Below are 14,310 nucleotides of genomic sequence, written 5' to 3'. Positions count from 1 at the left end.
GAGTATGACAGTGATATGTCCTCTTTGTCCGTGGCAGAGGATATGTAGAAGATGCGATCATTATAAGTGAAATGTTTACGTACATATACTAGTGCTATAAAATCCATATAGGTGATGAATATTTTTGGGGTGATCATCATTTTGTATAATAGTCGTCTACGACATGCATTGGAGTTAGGGCTTCCTTTTTTTGCGATTAACATTTTGTCTGCTCCAATGACTTAGGAGAACGAGTTATTCATTGGTTGCTTTTATATCCATTACCACATTGTGTTTACAATGATTAAAAAAATCCAATGATGAATTAGATATATGATTGTTCACTTATATGATGAACGAAATAATATCGTAATGAAATGCTCATAAGAATATATGCGATCATCATTTTCCTTGTTTTTAGTTATACCCAAACCTTGGCTTTCTTGTTTGTATCTATTACGACATTCTAAAATTAAGTTTTGTTTGTACTTGATGAAATGCCCACACGAATTTTCCTGTTCGTGCGCTATAAAATTTTAAACGACAAGGGTAATATAAGAGAAAAATTACAAAAAATGGGATGAATCCATATAAAGGATTGAAAATGTATTACGAGTTTAATTTTAGAATAAGCAATTGCAAATAAGTGCTATGAAGAGAGAACGAAGAAAGAAACAGGAAGAAGTAAAAGTCAAAAATATATTCAACAACATTCAAAATAGGAGATGAACAACTAAGATAGAAAGCAAGCAATACTCAAAAATATATTCAAAACATTGATAATCCATGTTATCGGGGCATTTGACGATCAGAATACATAATGTCATTCAAGTATACGTATTACTTAAAGGTGTCGAATTCTGACATGTTTCCTTTTTATTTCTAGAACACCCATATCGGCCGCATTTTCGTGTCAGAGTCAACCTTTCAGTTTTTGACCGTTGACGTTGGGTAGGAGGTCGATCTAGTGCTCTACGTATATTCAGGGGCAAAACTTTGACGGAACGAATAGACTGAGAAACAACCCAATCTGACTCTCGACTAACGGGGTGAAGAATTTCATTGTACACAGCTCGCCAACATTCTGTGGTGTAGTAAAGGGAGCACAAGTCATACAATAATTTTCCTTTTGCGCAAGCAACTTAGAATGCACGTGAACATGAGATTTGTCGCATCTGAAACTCTCGACATGAATGTGTTACCTATAAGGTTAACAGTACAAATTTCAGTAGCTACACCTACCTCAAAAACGAGTTTGTCCAAATTTTGTACTGGTAAAGTTGCACCGACATCGAATGATTTTCTCAATTCATCATCAATTTTTGGTGTCACGATCATACTATATTTCGTGGATACACTTTTTTTCTCGTAGAACCATCGTTACATCAATGACGTAATATTTTCGATCAACGAGGTTATAAGGAAACTTCTTTGTCACATTAGGACTGAATTCAGTGACTCCGCAATGTTATTCGTCATAACGTTGTACCGATTACCAACAAAATGTGCCCGTGACCAGGTGGATATACAGGCACATTTCAAGTAAGATGCCAGTGACGGTCGAATGGTTCTTATCTGTGTCATGAACTAATCAAATTTCGAGACAAGTATGCTAGCGCTGCCCGCTTGAATAAGAAGATGACATTGCTACTGCTATACCTAGCAATAAGATTTTTCTCGATATGCCAGATGCAGACATCGTGGTGAGAAAGTGGGAACAACCTTGTAATTGGCCGCTTAATACTCTTCTTCCTGTCCGACACAAACACTAGCTGATTTGAATCATCAACGACATCTTTCAACTTTGCAAAAAACCAATACCACGATGCATTTGTTTCCCCATCGACAACACTTCACACAAGAGGATATATTTATAGGTTAGCATCTTACGCTGCAACTACTAGTAGTGTTCCCTTATATTGGCCATTCAAATGACTTCCATCAACATAAATTACTGGCCTCATGTATTCTCGAAAACCATATACACTAGGCCCGAACACTAAGAAGAAGTGCAAGAACCTATTATTCGAGTCGAGTTCAATGTGTGCAATAGTTCTTGGATTTTTCTCTGTTAACATGTGACAATATGATGGCAATTTCTGGAAACTTTCTTTGGGTGTACCACGAAGAAATAGAAGTCCCTTCTCTTTAACCCTCTACGCTTTGTTATAGGTAATCCGCACACCAAACTCACGTTTCATATCCCTAATAATACCCGTAGGAACGTATGATTGGTTTGCATTGTCCAACCTTCGCATTATGTGATACCCAATTACTGCACTCGTTACGTGAATTTGTGCATTTCGTCGAACGTCTAGAGAACATATGTGCTCAGGTATGTACTCTCGAATTGTAAATATTTCTAAAGTTTTTATCTTGGAAGCTTGTACTAGCCAATGACATGTAGTATCGACACAACACACAGTAAGAGATCTAGGATTCGACTTTTTAACCTTGAAATGAAACTTCTCTTTCAAAGCCTTAAGTTGAAGCCTTGTGTGTAACTATTGTTTGCTAAAGAATATCTGATTCTCCACAATGTCCTCTTCATCAATCGACTCAATTGCATTTCGAATAAACAAATTACCTTCACCTAAACTTTCATTTATATTATCAATCGTTTGTGGCTCTTGTAATTCGCACATACCAATTTCATCGCGTCCACACAATGCATCTTCTATTGGTGACAAAGGCTCAACTCCGACATGCAGTTCGTGCTCTCCAGCATTATATTCATCTGCAATTATACACAACGCCGCTTCTGTGTGAACAGACATAAACCATTGCAAATCCTCATCGTCGGCTACATCAGCAGGGGTATATTCATGTTCGGAACTGTAAATTTCAATTGAATTCGGAACTTCATTCTATCAACATTCAGTTTCTCGAATAATTTATGTATAAGCTCTTCATATATAATATCACGTCGAACAACAATTGATGTTGTTCGGTTCCCTAACCACTTCTACACGTCGTCTATGTTAACGAATCCACCACCATACAAGACAACAAATCTCTTAACATCTCCTATATCTACATGTCATAAACAACAATACTGTTAGCCACTAACGAAAATCCAAAACGAAAATGCTACCTGCATACAATATGTGAATCGATATACACAAAATTTTCCCAACTTACTCAAGTTTTTAATGTTATTGTCAACATTTGACAGTGTCAAGAATGATAGTATAAATATCATTCTCGACGTTTATAAATATCGTGAACGATATTTATACTATCATTATCGACATTTATAAAATGTCGAGAATGAAATGACGTGATTTCATGCATTTATCATCTTCTTCAATTTCAACCACCATTTTTGCAAGAATTTATTCCACCATAAATGATATTCTAAATATAAAAGTATATTATCTAACTAAGTTATTTACGATGAATGGTACAAAAAATATATACTCAGAATAATTTCCTCCATTGAAGGGAAAAAATACCTTATCAAAAAATTGAGATTTGAACATATATAACAACAACTACTAAATAAAACTTATCAAAAAAAAATGAGAGTTCGAAGAAATAGAGTTCAAAGAAATATACATTCTACCGACAAATGATGAAAGCCTAATCAGTTTCAAATTTCTACCACAGTAAATTTTTTAAAATAATTTCTTTGAAATTGGAATCATATACTTCTTCGTATATCTTAATGGAATTTTTTGCTTCTTCTTCATTTGTTCTAGAATAATTGATTAAAATATAATTAAAAATGTAAGTAAGTGGACTCACCTAGGTAATAGCAACATTATTGTGGCTTCTCGTGGAAGTTATTTGCTCTTCTTAAAAATTGTGTCAAAGTGATATAAAATTGATTAATCTTTTCATGGGGGTAAAGTAGACATTTTGATCTAAAAATTGGACATTTTTGCAAAGATTATAAAAAAAGTACACTTTTCAACTCCAACCCTTTTAATTGGACATTCTTTAAAATGCCTCAAAAAATTATTCAGAAAAGCTGATTATCATATATGATAATGGGTATTTAGGCTGGTTTGAGAGAGATTGAAAAAAGTATTACATATAAAAGAAAAATTTATAGTAATTACACTCGTGACAATGTTTATGAACTAAAAAAATAATTGCATTTATTCATAATCGTAATACTACTATCAATATAATTGCATCGATATAAGTCCTACCACTAACATTTATTCGTAATTATACTATCAATATAATTGCATTGAAAATATATGTATCTTGAAATGTCCAATTTTCACCACAAGAGTTTAATGATTGTTCGAGCAAATCTAATTTTTAAGATATAAAAAAGTTGATACTTGTGTGTACATACGTCAAAGTCATTGGTTTATTGCATCCAAGCATTAATTTAGGTGGCACAATTAGGTCCCCATGGAATATGGTTATTAAGGTAACTGTGTGCCAAACTATATATCTTCATTCGTTGGTTGGCTACTATTCAACGCCTTCCTTGGTCCAAGCAAAATGACAAGCAAATAAGAAATAGAGCGAGGAATAGGAATATTTTAATTCCGTCCCATTCTTGGGCCAATTTTCGAAAAATCTCCAGTAGATACAGAAGAGGAAGACACCTCCAATCTCACTCTGTCCCATTATCGCTCCATATAAAAAATTCCTATATGAGATATTGGTGATACATTTATCCAGTTTTAGGGATGGATATTTTGATTAGAATCATGGATATGAAATACTTGAATCGAACCACTTGATGCCCATTTTACCCAGTTTGCTAAGTTGGGGAGTCAAATATGAAAAGTTGGAGACTTCCTATGCAATTTACTATATTTCTAAATAACAGTTGAGTGCCACCATCTTTTTGGTATCACTTTCAATTAGGTACCACTTTTCATAGACCTTCCCTCATCGCCATTCCATTCCATTTCATCCACAATCCAACACCACCACCCCTATTTCTTTCTATACTTTTTTGCGGTACACACTCTCGTGTTCTCTCTATATTTATTCATATATATGTCGTTTGCTGGAAAATGTGCACGTGGAATCGAATCTCCAGTTTGTGGAGCTTCATTTTCGGATTTTTATATTGTTTAAATGGAATTTTGTTTCTGGGAAGTCGAAAATTGGATTATTTTTTTTATTTTTTATTTTTGAATAATATCAATAAAATAGCTAGAATTTTAGCCATTTAGCATTTGATGTATTATTTATGTTGCGTGTATTTTATTATTAAAAATTTGAAGTTTATTGGGCAGTTATCTGGTTTCAAGAGAATATGATTATTTTGTTTTCTTTTATTTTTGCTTTGACTATGAATCAGTGTGTTCAATGTATTTTCTTGATTTAAGATATAAATAAAAGTGCAGAACATGGGCTTTATCTTTGGTGGAATGAATCTAGGTCTTTCGATTGGGAATTTTAATGAAAAAAAAAACTTTAAAAATATTAATGGGACCTTTTCTAGTCTCATTTACAAGGCCTGCAACTTATGTCTATAAATTAGGATGATATTTTTATTTGGAAGGTCATTTGTGGTTAAGAATGAAAACAACACTGCTTACCGTTGAATAAAATTGCCGCTGAAATTTTTTATGAAACTTTGCATCTAATATAGAATACTAGGTAATTCTGTGAGTACCTCGTAAAGGGATTAACTATGTTGAGACAGTGATATTCCATATCCGTGAAAAGTGGAAGTGCGTCTATAGCAGAGTCATAACAAATATAACACTAAGGCAAAATGTATTTGGAGATTGGATAAGTGGTGGAGTCTTTCAGAATGTCATTAATCTAAGTGACTACAGATGTATAATGAGATCAGGAAGCTATGTAGCTTCATCTTAAAATTTGATGTGCCGAATGATTATAAGTAGAATTAGCAGATCCCAGGATTGTGTAATGGACATGTCTATTAGAAGCTAGATTTAACAGATTGTCCTCATATTAGACAAATCTTCCTTAAAGCCCGTTATAAAAAAAAAAAAAGGGTTTTAAACTTTTAGGGTATTCATGTTTTGTATTTCATTGTTCACATAATCTAATATTTGTGACTCCCGAGTTTTCAATTTTAAGAGTTTGTATAATTGTCTGTTTGAAGCCTTATCTTCTGGGGTTATAAGACAATCTTTTGTGGTGGCGTCTCATTTTAAATCCGTGGCCATATACGATACACAAATAGCTGATTTTCTTGTGGGAATAGAAAAGACATGCTCTAATTTTATGTACTCCGAATCTTCATTCATATTACTTGTGCAACTTAAAATGCACAACAATGCAAAGCCTTCATAAAACTAGCCATTTTTCCTCCTAAAACTTACAAAATCTTGTCCCATATGTCCCTTTTTTCTTCTTTGTAGTATGAAGTTGACGAAGGCATAAGAGGGTTATTTGATTTTTCACTAAAATGGTCACTTTTTTAATTGCAGAGTGAAGCTAGCTTTAAGACAACCATGAATCGGCTCTCTGGTGCTGCGCGCCTCATGATAGTCTCAGATCTTGACCATACGATGGTGAGGGTTAGTCATTGTTTTATTCATTGAAATGTTTAGGAATTAAGATGAGAACTGTATGTTGCAGGTTGACCATCACGATTCCAAGAACCTCTCTCTTCTTAGGTTTAATGCCTTGTGGGAATCCAATTATCGTCATAATTCCTTGTTAGTGTTCTCAACTGGGAGGTCACCTACGCTGTACAAGCAATTGAGAAAGGAGAAGCCCATGCTGACTCCAGACATCACTATAATGTCTGTTGGAACAGAAATAACATACGGTAACTCTATGGTGCCAGATGATGGTTGGGTTGAATTCCTAAATCAGAAATGGGACCGAAATATAGTATCAGAGGAGACAAGCAAGTTTCCTGAGCTTACTCTTCAGGTATAGTTATAAAACTAACACCTGCCTGTTGATAACAATTATATGTCTGACTACCGCTAGATGTGTTAAATTTCTTACATTGTGACTTTAAGACGATCTTGACAGTGTTGTTGTATGAATCAAATGGAAATCAATTTTGCACGAGGACCTTTTGTGTTGTAATAAACTTTTTGGTGCATGCAGTCGGAGACAGAGCAACGCCCCCATAAGGTAAGCTTTTATGTGCAGAAAGACAAGGCTCAGGATGTAATGAAAGCTCTATCTGCAAACTTGGAAGAACGTGGGGTATGATGAAACTCTCATGCCTCAAAGTCTTCATTTTCGTTGTCATCTTTTTCAACTTTTTGTTCATACCTTTTGCTCTGTGATTGTTCAGTTGGACGTTAAGATAATTTACAGTGGAGGGATGGACCTGGATATATTGCCTCAAGGTGCTGGCAAAGGGCAGGCACTCGCTTATTTGCTTAAGAAATTAAATGCCAAGGGTAAATTACCAAATAACACTCTTGCTTGTGGAGATTCTGGAAATGATGCTGAACTGTTTAGCATTCCAGACGTATATGGTGTGATGGTTAGTGTTTACCAAATGTTTCGTCACAACTTTTTGATGTCTTCTAACGGATTTTAATTTTGCATTTATGAGTGTTTTCTACTAATTTGTCCTTCTTTGCAGGTAGGTAATGCTCAGGAAGAATTGTTGCAGTGGCATGCTGCAAATGCTAAAGATAATCCTAAAATAATTCATGCGACAGAGAGATGTGCAGCGGGTATTGTACAAGCAATTGGACACTTTAACCTAGGTCCAAGTACATCTCCTAGAGATGTCACAGACCTGATGGACTCTAAGATGGAGAAATTTGATCCTTCTTTTGAAGTAGTGAAATTTTACTTGTTTTATGAGAGATGGAGGCATGCAGAAGTTGAAAATTCTGAGCTTTATTTGGCAAATCTTAAGGCGGTTTGTGTATGATTGATTACTCTTTCTATCTACAGTTTCAAGCATTTTACATTTCTATTTAGTGTTAGATTAATATCTCCTTGAGTTAATCTTTAAAACCAAATATCAAACTGAGTTATATATTACGTCTGAAATATGAGGCATTTCATCTCTATTGCATGTATTTATGGGAGCTATTGGAAGTAGTTAGTATTTGGAGTCATTATAATTTTTCTGTATGTTTTTCTAGTATTTCCGTTTAATCCTTAAGTTAAACTGGTATTTGTTTTCATCTACTCGAAATTCATTGTATAGCGTGGTGGTTGGGCTTTACTCACTCTTTACCTCTTGCAGAGTGTGTCAGGTGTTTTTGTTCACCCATCTGGCATCGAGCAATCTCTTTGTGATTGTGTAAACTCGTTTCGAACATGTTACGGAGATAAACGGGGGAAACCATATTGGGTTTGGGTCGATCAGGTTTTACCAGCACAGATTGATTCTCATTCATGGCTAGTGAAGTTCAAGAAGTGGGAGCAATCTGGTGTGGCTTTTCCTCCATATTTTATTTTCAAGTTCATATCTGCTGAAAAAGCAAATCACTTTTTTCATACTTGCATTAAATCCTTTGCATTGTGGAAGACACATTCTTGGATTCGTCTACTTATAAATTTTTAATCTTTTTGTTTTAGTTTCCAAACACCTTTTGCACTAATATGATGTAGAATAGTTTTTATTTGCATTATCTTTTTGTTAAGAGGGAATGTAAAGTGAATGATCTTTCAAAACTGGAGCAATTTAATGGGATCAAAGGATCCAATTTGAATTAATTTATTGCTTGTTTCAATTATCTGCTCTATAAACTCTGAAGGTGGTCTTTAATCCATTGAAACAGAATAGTTGTGTCGAGGTTTTAATGCATAAGACATGATACACTGCACCATATGCATTGAACATGGAAAAAGCGTTCTTGTAGCATAGTTGGCCCTGTGAGACTGATTTATCAAAATATCTTGTTGAATACTTCCTTTATCTAGTTATTAGATGAGAATTTGACATTGTGTACTGATGCTGAGCAGTGGATTAAGATGTCATGCTGCAATGTCCGGTTCAGAAAAAAGTATTTCACAAAAATTGTGTACTTTCTGGTGTAATTCAAAAAATATTTCACGAAAAGTGTACTTTTTAGTGTGATTCATTTGTGAATTGATCACACATTCTAATTGCTCAATTGATACTAGGATTTAATTTAAAAGAATTTGCCCATTTTGCCTCTCGAGTTTCTATCGCGTCCCTCAGAATTCGATCTGAAGACTTCTGTCATATGAGAAACTTAAGTAAAATTGTGATTACAAATGACCATTTAATTCTCGAAGTTTGCTACAAATCGAAAAAATTCATGATATGTGTATACGTGTCTTTTGGTTTTGGATGACGACTTGTTGTCTCATGCAGGCGAAGAACAACAATGTTGTCTGACAACAGTTGTATTAAGTTCGAAGGTAAGGTTTTGATTCATAGTGCCAAAATTTCCATTTAGTGTGTTGTATGTATGTAATTTGTTCACAATTTGCATCTAGGATGCAAGTGTTGAAGAAGGGCTCACCTGGATGCATGTGCATCAGACATGGTTGGATGAAACAGGCCAAAACAATCAGACAACCTGGTTGTTCTAAATTCACGGGGTCAACTGAACTTCTTGGCTCGTCGTCTACCGAAAGTCGGTAACACTCGGATTGATTTAGGAATTTTTAGAAATCCATATTTCTATGAGAATAAATGCAAGTCGTAATGTTGTACCTTTCATGCATAAATAAATATACCATCATCGACTACATGAAGATGGAGATTCTCATATATATGTATTCTTTTGATGCCTGATTACTGAAATTTGAAATTTCATTTAGTATTTTTCAAATTCAATTTTAACATTTTTGTCTGTTTCACCTTCAGTAAAGGGCTTATCTGACTCAGGTAGCATCATCACTATTGCCATCTTCAAACCGCTGTTCAATTAAAATATTAAAACATGCAGAAATGCCCAATCCCAAGCATTAGTAAATTTGCCTCTCCACTTCAAAATGACAAATTTCCCCTTTATTGCGTTTCTCTAAACCCTTTTCAATTTATTTCCTTGCGTGATCATAATGAAGGGGCATATCAATTATTGTAACAATGATTGGTTGCTGAGATGATAGGCTTGAAGTTGAAGTTGACAGTTGCATCATTGATCTACCAACAAAAGATAAATTATTTCTTGTTGAACTCACGCTTCGAGGATAATTAGCAAAAAGCATCGATATCAATTGTACTCATTGCGAAAATGGTTCCTATTATTTCAAACTTGGCATTTATACCCCCATTTGAAACATTTCTTGCGAAATTGGTCATTTTCATTATATTCTTTTGCTAAATATGTGTAATTTGGTGTAAAACATCTATATCATTTGCTTTTATTGGGCAAATAATCCCTATTGTTTAAGTTTTGATATTTGGACATTTAAATCGACATTTCTTTGCCTAACATGTTCTTACCATCAATATTCTCCATTATAATTTTGTAAAATGACTAATTTATCATCATCTTTAAATAAATAAATAAATAAATATATATATATATATATATATATAAAATAAGAAAAAATTTTGTATTTACGTATAATATTATTGAAGAATATGTGGTTGAAATGATATTAAAACACTGCTTAAGAATATATATATATATATTTTTTTTTTAAAAGGAAAAAGTTATATACAAAAACAGATAATAATAAATCCTACATATGAAGTAATTCCATCCTGCAATCTTGCGACTCACTCAAACTTTTGTATTTCTTTCAGACAACAAAAGGAAAAGGAAAAGGAGAAATTAATAATTTCGTGGAACTTTGAAAGCCAATGTAATCTAGATTGGACACGTATAATTTAAGTTAGAATTCCAACTAATTAAAAATCGTTATGCATTTGCTCTCTGTCAAGTTGTGTTCTTTAATCATAATTTGTGTTAGATCCCAACACTCAATATTGCCCAAAATACAGATCTTGAAATCTCCAACAGTGATTGAATGGCTCTCAGAATGGTTTATGGACTTGCTTTTCTGAATTTTTCCAGCGCCTTTTTCCTCTCCTTGTATCTCATTCTGCAGACTGCAGCCTGTATTTTGGTGGTTCAGCGACGGCTATGGCTGAAATTGTAACACCCCGAAATTTTTTACTATTTTTCATATAGGCCTAAACTTAATATTGATCACTTAGCAAATAAAATAATTCATGTTTAGATTTTTCATCACACTAAAAGTCCAAAGGTTAAAAGATAAGTTCAACCCACTTATTTGTATAAAAGATTTACCATGCTTACGAGTTCTTAGAATTTATCGTAAGTTATTTGGGTCGAATATTTAAATATTTTAGAAGTTGATGAAATATATCAAATATTATACTCATTTTTTGTAGCTCATATTAAATAATATAATTTGGATTCAAGAAAAAGTAATTTTGAGTTAGTCATGTCCGAGTTATTCTAATAAAAAGAAATGTGTCAATCTTTAATATTTTATTTATATAAATAATAATAAAAAAACAAAGAAAAAAGAGACGAACTTTCGCGTAGAAATTTGAAAAGATATTTAACATAATTACCAAAATAATTAACCTAATTAAGTCATAAGTAACCTTATTGATTTTGAATTATGCCACCAACACTTTGAAATTCATTGAAGTTTACGTGCTATTGATTTATATAGGATGTGAGGTGAGAGTGTTTTGTATTAGAAATTTTATAAGTTCATTTTTATTTTAACACACACACACACATTCTATTCACTTTCATATTATCATTTCAAACCACTTTATCAAAATTTTGGGTGTCAATTGAGGTAAGAATATATCATGCAAAGTGTTAAATTCTTATTCCTTGATATTTGTATAATTTTTGGCATAAAGTGCTATGAGGCTTTCAGACTGTTTGGTCAAATATGTTAAATCCTACGGAATGTGAGAATACTTAAGAAATTTCTTGAGCTCTAAATTTAAAAAATGTCGGTATGTTATGTCATGTTTATATTTATATCATATGAATAAGAATGTCTACGTATTCTTATTGAGTGTTTTCAAAATACTCACTCTTACAATACATTTCAGATGAGAACGGGTTGTTTGGACGTGGGAAAAATTGACTGAGTAATACTTATGAGGTCGTCAAGTAAATTTTCTAGAAAATATAATTATTAAATTTTTATTTGAAGAACATCTTCATATTGAATTTTGTGTATATTGTTTAATAGTTATTTTTATGCATTTTCAAAACTTAAAGAAAGTGATATTTTCGCTTAAATTAGACAAAGAAGATGTTGGTAACACCTCAAGCTATTTTTATTTGAAAATAATAATAAAGATGAAAGTCGCCAAGTAAATCTTTTAGAAAATATAATTGTCAAACTTTTATTTGAAAAAATCTTGATATTGAATTTTTGTGCATATTGTTTAATAGCCATTTTTATACATTTTTCAATACTCAATGAAAGTGATATTTCCGCTTAAATTAGATAAAGAAATTGTTGGTAACACTTCAAGCCTATTTTTATAAAAGAATAAAATAATGAAGATGAAAAAGATCTCAAGAGTTACAGAATGGTATCAGATCCCAGTTCTACCTTTCTGGAGACTAGGAAAAAATAATTATATTTTTCACCATCATGTATACTATGAATTTTGTTAAGTGAATTATGTACAAATTTTTAGTTTCAACATCTTGATAATTTAACTTAGACCGTACTTTATGATTCCGTCAAAAAAAAAAAAAGGAAAAAAAAGAAGGTATGTGAATAAAGAAAAGTGTCATTGTTCATTGTCATTTATTTTAATTGACAATTTATATCTAATAATTTTTTTATTTGTTTTGTTATATAACTGGAAAAAAATTTCGTTATTTTCCTTTATTATTAGTATCTTGACAATTTGTGATTCACAAATTCTTATGTCATAAATTCTTTGCTGCACACTTAAATATTTGAATGTATTTCTTTTCATGAAATGATTGGATAACTTGTAATTGGTTTTTAGATGCCAGAGATATTTATGGTATTTTTTATGGAGTCTTTTTCCTGAGTATTTATGTTCTACACTAAGTAACACTATATAATCTGATTTTCATCTTTATATTTTATCAGAATGTTCCAAGACTTTTGAATAGTTGTCTATTTTGTCTTCTTTTTGAATATTTGTGCATAATTGTAAAACAAGACATAACTTACCACTTATTTATTTATTTCATTGATAATTGAAATTTTATCACAAGCAAATTGTTCTCTACCAAAATTTTTGAAACTTATAGAAATCGACTTAGAGTCACGTGTTGCTTTAGTATCTCCATTTTATTTTTGTGAAAGAAAAAATACTCAAATTTTGTGCCAAAAAAAAAAAGGCGGTGTCTAAATGTTTATTAATTGTTCTATACGTAATAATATTATTTTTAAGCTTGACCAAATATTAAAATAAGACTCGTGGCATTTTGCGCTCGTCAATCAGCTACCATCCAATGAACCCTAGTTATGAACGACAATGTTGTGTTTAAACTTACTTTTAAGCATGATTTACGTATTATTTAAGCTTGAATTCAATAAATGCTTACGGTGTTTAGAATGAAATATGTTATGTAAGTTATTATTTTGTTTAATATACATGAATGTATGATGATTAGTCATTATATTAAAAGCCCAAGAGCATAATGTATAAGTTGACTAATAAAGATAAAGCATAATTGAATATTTATGTGATATATGTGGCTGGAACTCACGAAACCACTAGAGAGAAAAGGAAATAAAGGCAAAGTAATCAGAGCTTTTCAATTAAATAAGATAATTTCGAGGACGAAATTAATTTAAGGGGGAAGGGAGGTAACGCTCCGAACTTTTTTACTATTTTTCATATGGGCCTAAACTTAATAATGGTCACTTAGCAAATGAAATAATTTATGTTTAAAATTTTCGTCACATTAAAAGTCTAAAGGTTAAAAGATAAGCTCAACCCACTTATTCACATAAAAGATTTACCTTACTCATGAGTTTTTAGAATTTATTGTAAGTTATTTGGGTCGAATATTTAAGTATTTTAAAAGTTGGTAAAATATATCAAATATTATACTCATTTTGTAACTCATATTAAATAATATAATTTGGGCTCAAGAAAATGTATTTTTGAGTTAGTCCTATCTAAGTTATTTATAATATAAAGAAATGTGTTAACCTCTAATATTTTATTTATATAAATAATCATAAAAACAAAGAAAATAAAGACGAACTTTCACGTAGGAATTTGAAAAGATATTTGACATAATTATCAAAATAATTAACATAATTAATTCATAAGTAACCCTATTGATTTTGAATTATGTCACCAATCTTTTGAAATTCCTTGAAGGCTACGTGCTATTGATTTATATAGAGTGTAAGGTGAGAGTGTTTTGTATTAGAAATTTTATAAGTTCGTATTTATTTTAATACGCAAACACTCTATTCACTTCCACATTATCATTTCAAACCACTTTTTCGAAATTTTGGGTGTCAATT

General features: G+C 32.0%; 1 protein-coding gene across 1 annotated transcript; it reads left to right on the top strand.

The window, feature by feature from the left end:
• The first annotated feature begins 4,791 nt into the window (after nucleotides 1–4,791).
• LOC111366032 (sucrose-phosphatase 2-like) lies at nucleotides 4,792–9,662 on the top strand. The gene is made up of 9 exons (XM_022986656.1): nucleotides 4,792–4,908; nucleotides 6,360–6,443; nucleotides 6,511–6,810; nucleotides 6,994–7,095; nucleotides 7,187–7,381; nucleotides 7,484–7,774; nucleotides 8,102–8,288; nucleotides 9,200–9,246; nucleotides 9,325–9,662. The coding sequence occupies exons 2-9, from the start codon at nucleotides 6,384–6,386 to the stop codon at nucleotides 9,418–9,420; spliced, it is 1,278 nt and encodes a 425-aa protein (XP_022842424.1). The 5' UTR covers nucleotides 4,792–4,908; nucleotides 6,360–6,383; the 3' UTR covers nucleotides 9,421–9,662.
• The last annotated feature ends 4,648 nt before the right edge of the window (nucleotides 9,663–14,310 follow it).

Source organism: Olea europaea, chromosome 17 (genome assembly GCF_002742605.1).
Source record: "Olea europaea var. sylvestris chromosome 17, O_europaea_v1, whole genome shotgun sequence".
Classification (NCBI taxonomy): domain Eukaryota; kingdom Viridiplantae; phylum Streptophyta; class Magnoliopsida; order Lamiales; family Oleaceae; genus Olea; species Olea europaea.
Note: the sequence above shows the minus strand (reverse complement) of the source record. Positions and strands in the feature narration are given on the sequence as shown.

Coding starts and splice junctions, on each gene's coding strand:
- LOC111366032 (XM_022986656.1), top strand. CDS start 6,384: ATGAATCGGCTCTCTGGTGCTGCGCGCCTCATGATAGTCTCAGATCTT. Junction 6,444..6,510: donor CAGATCTTGACCATACGATG/GTGAGGGTTAGT, acceptor TGTATGTTGCAG/GTTGACCATCACGATTCCAA. Junction 8,289..9,199: donor CAAGAAGTGGGAGCAATCTG/GTGTGGCTTTTC, acceptor TGTCTCATGCAG/GCGAAGAACAACAATGTTGT.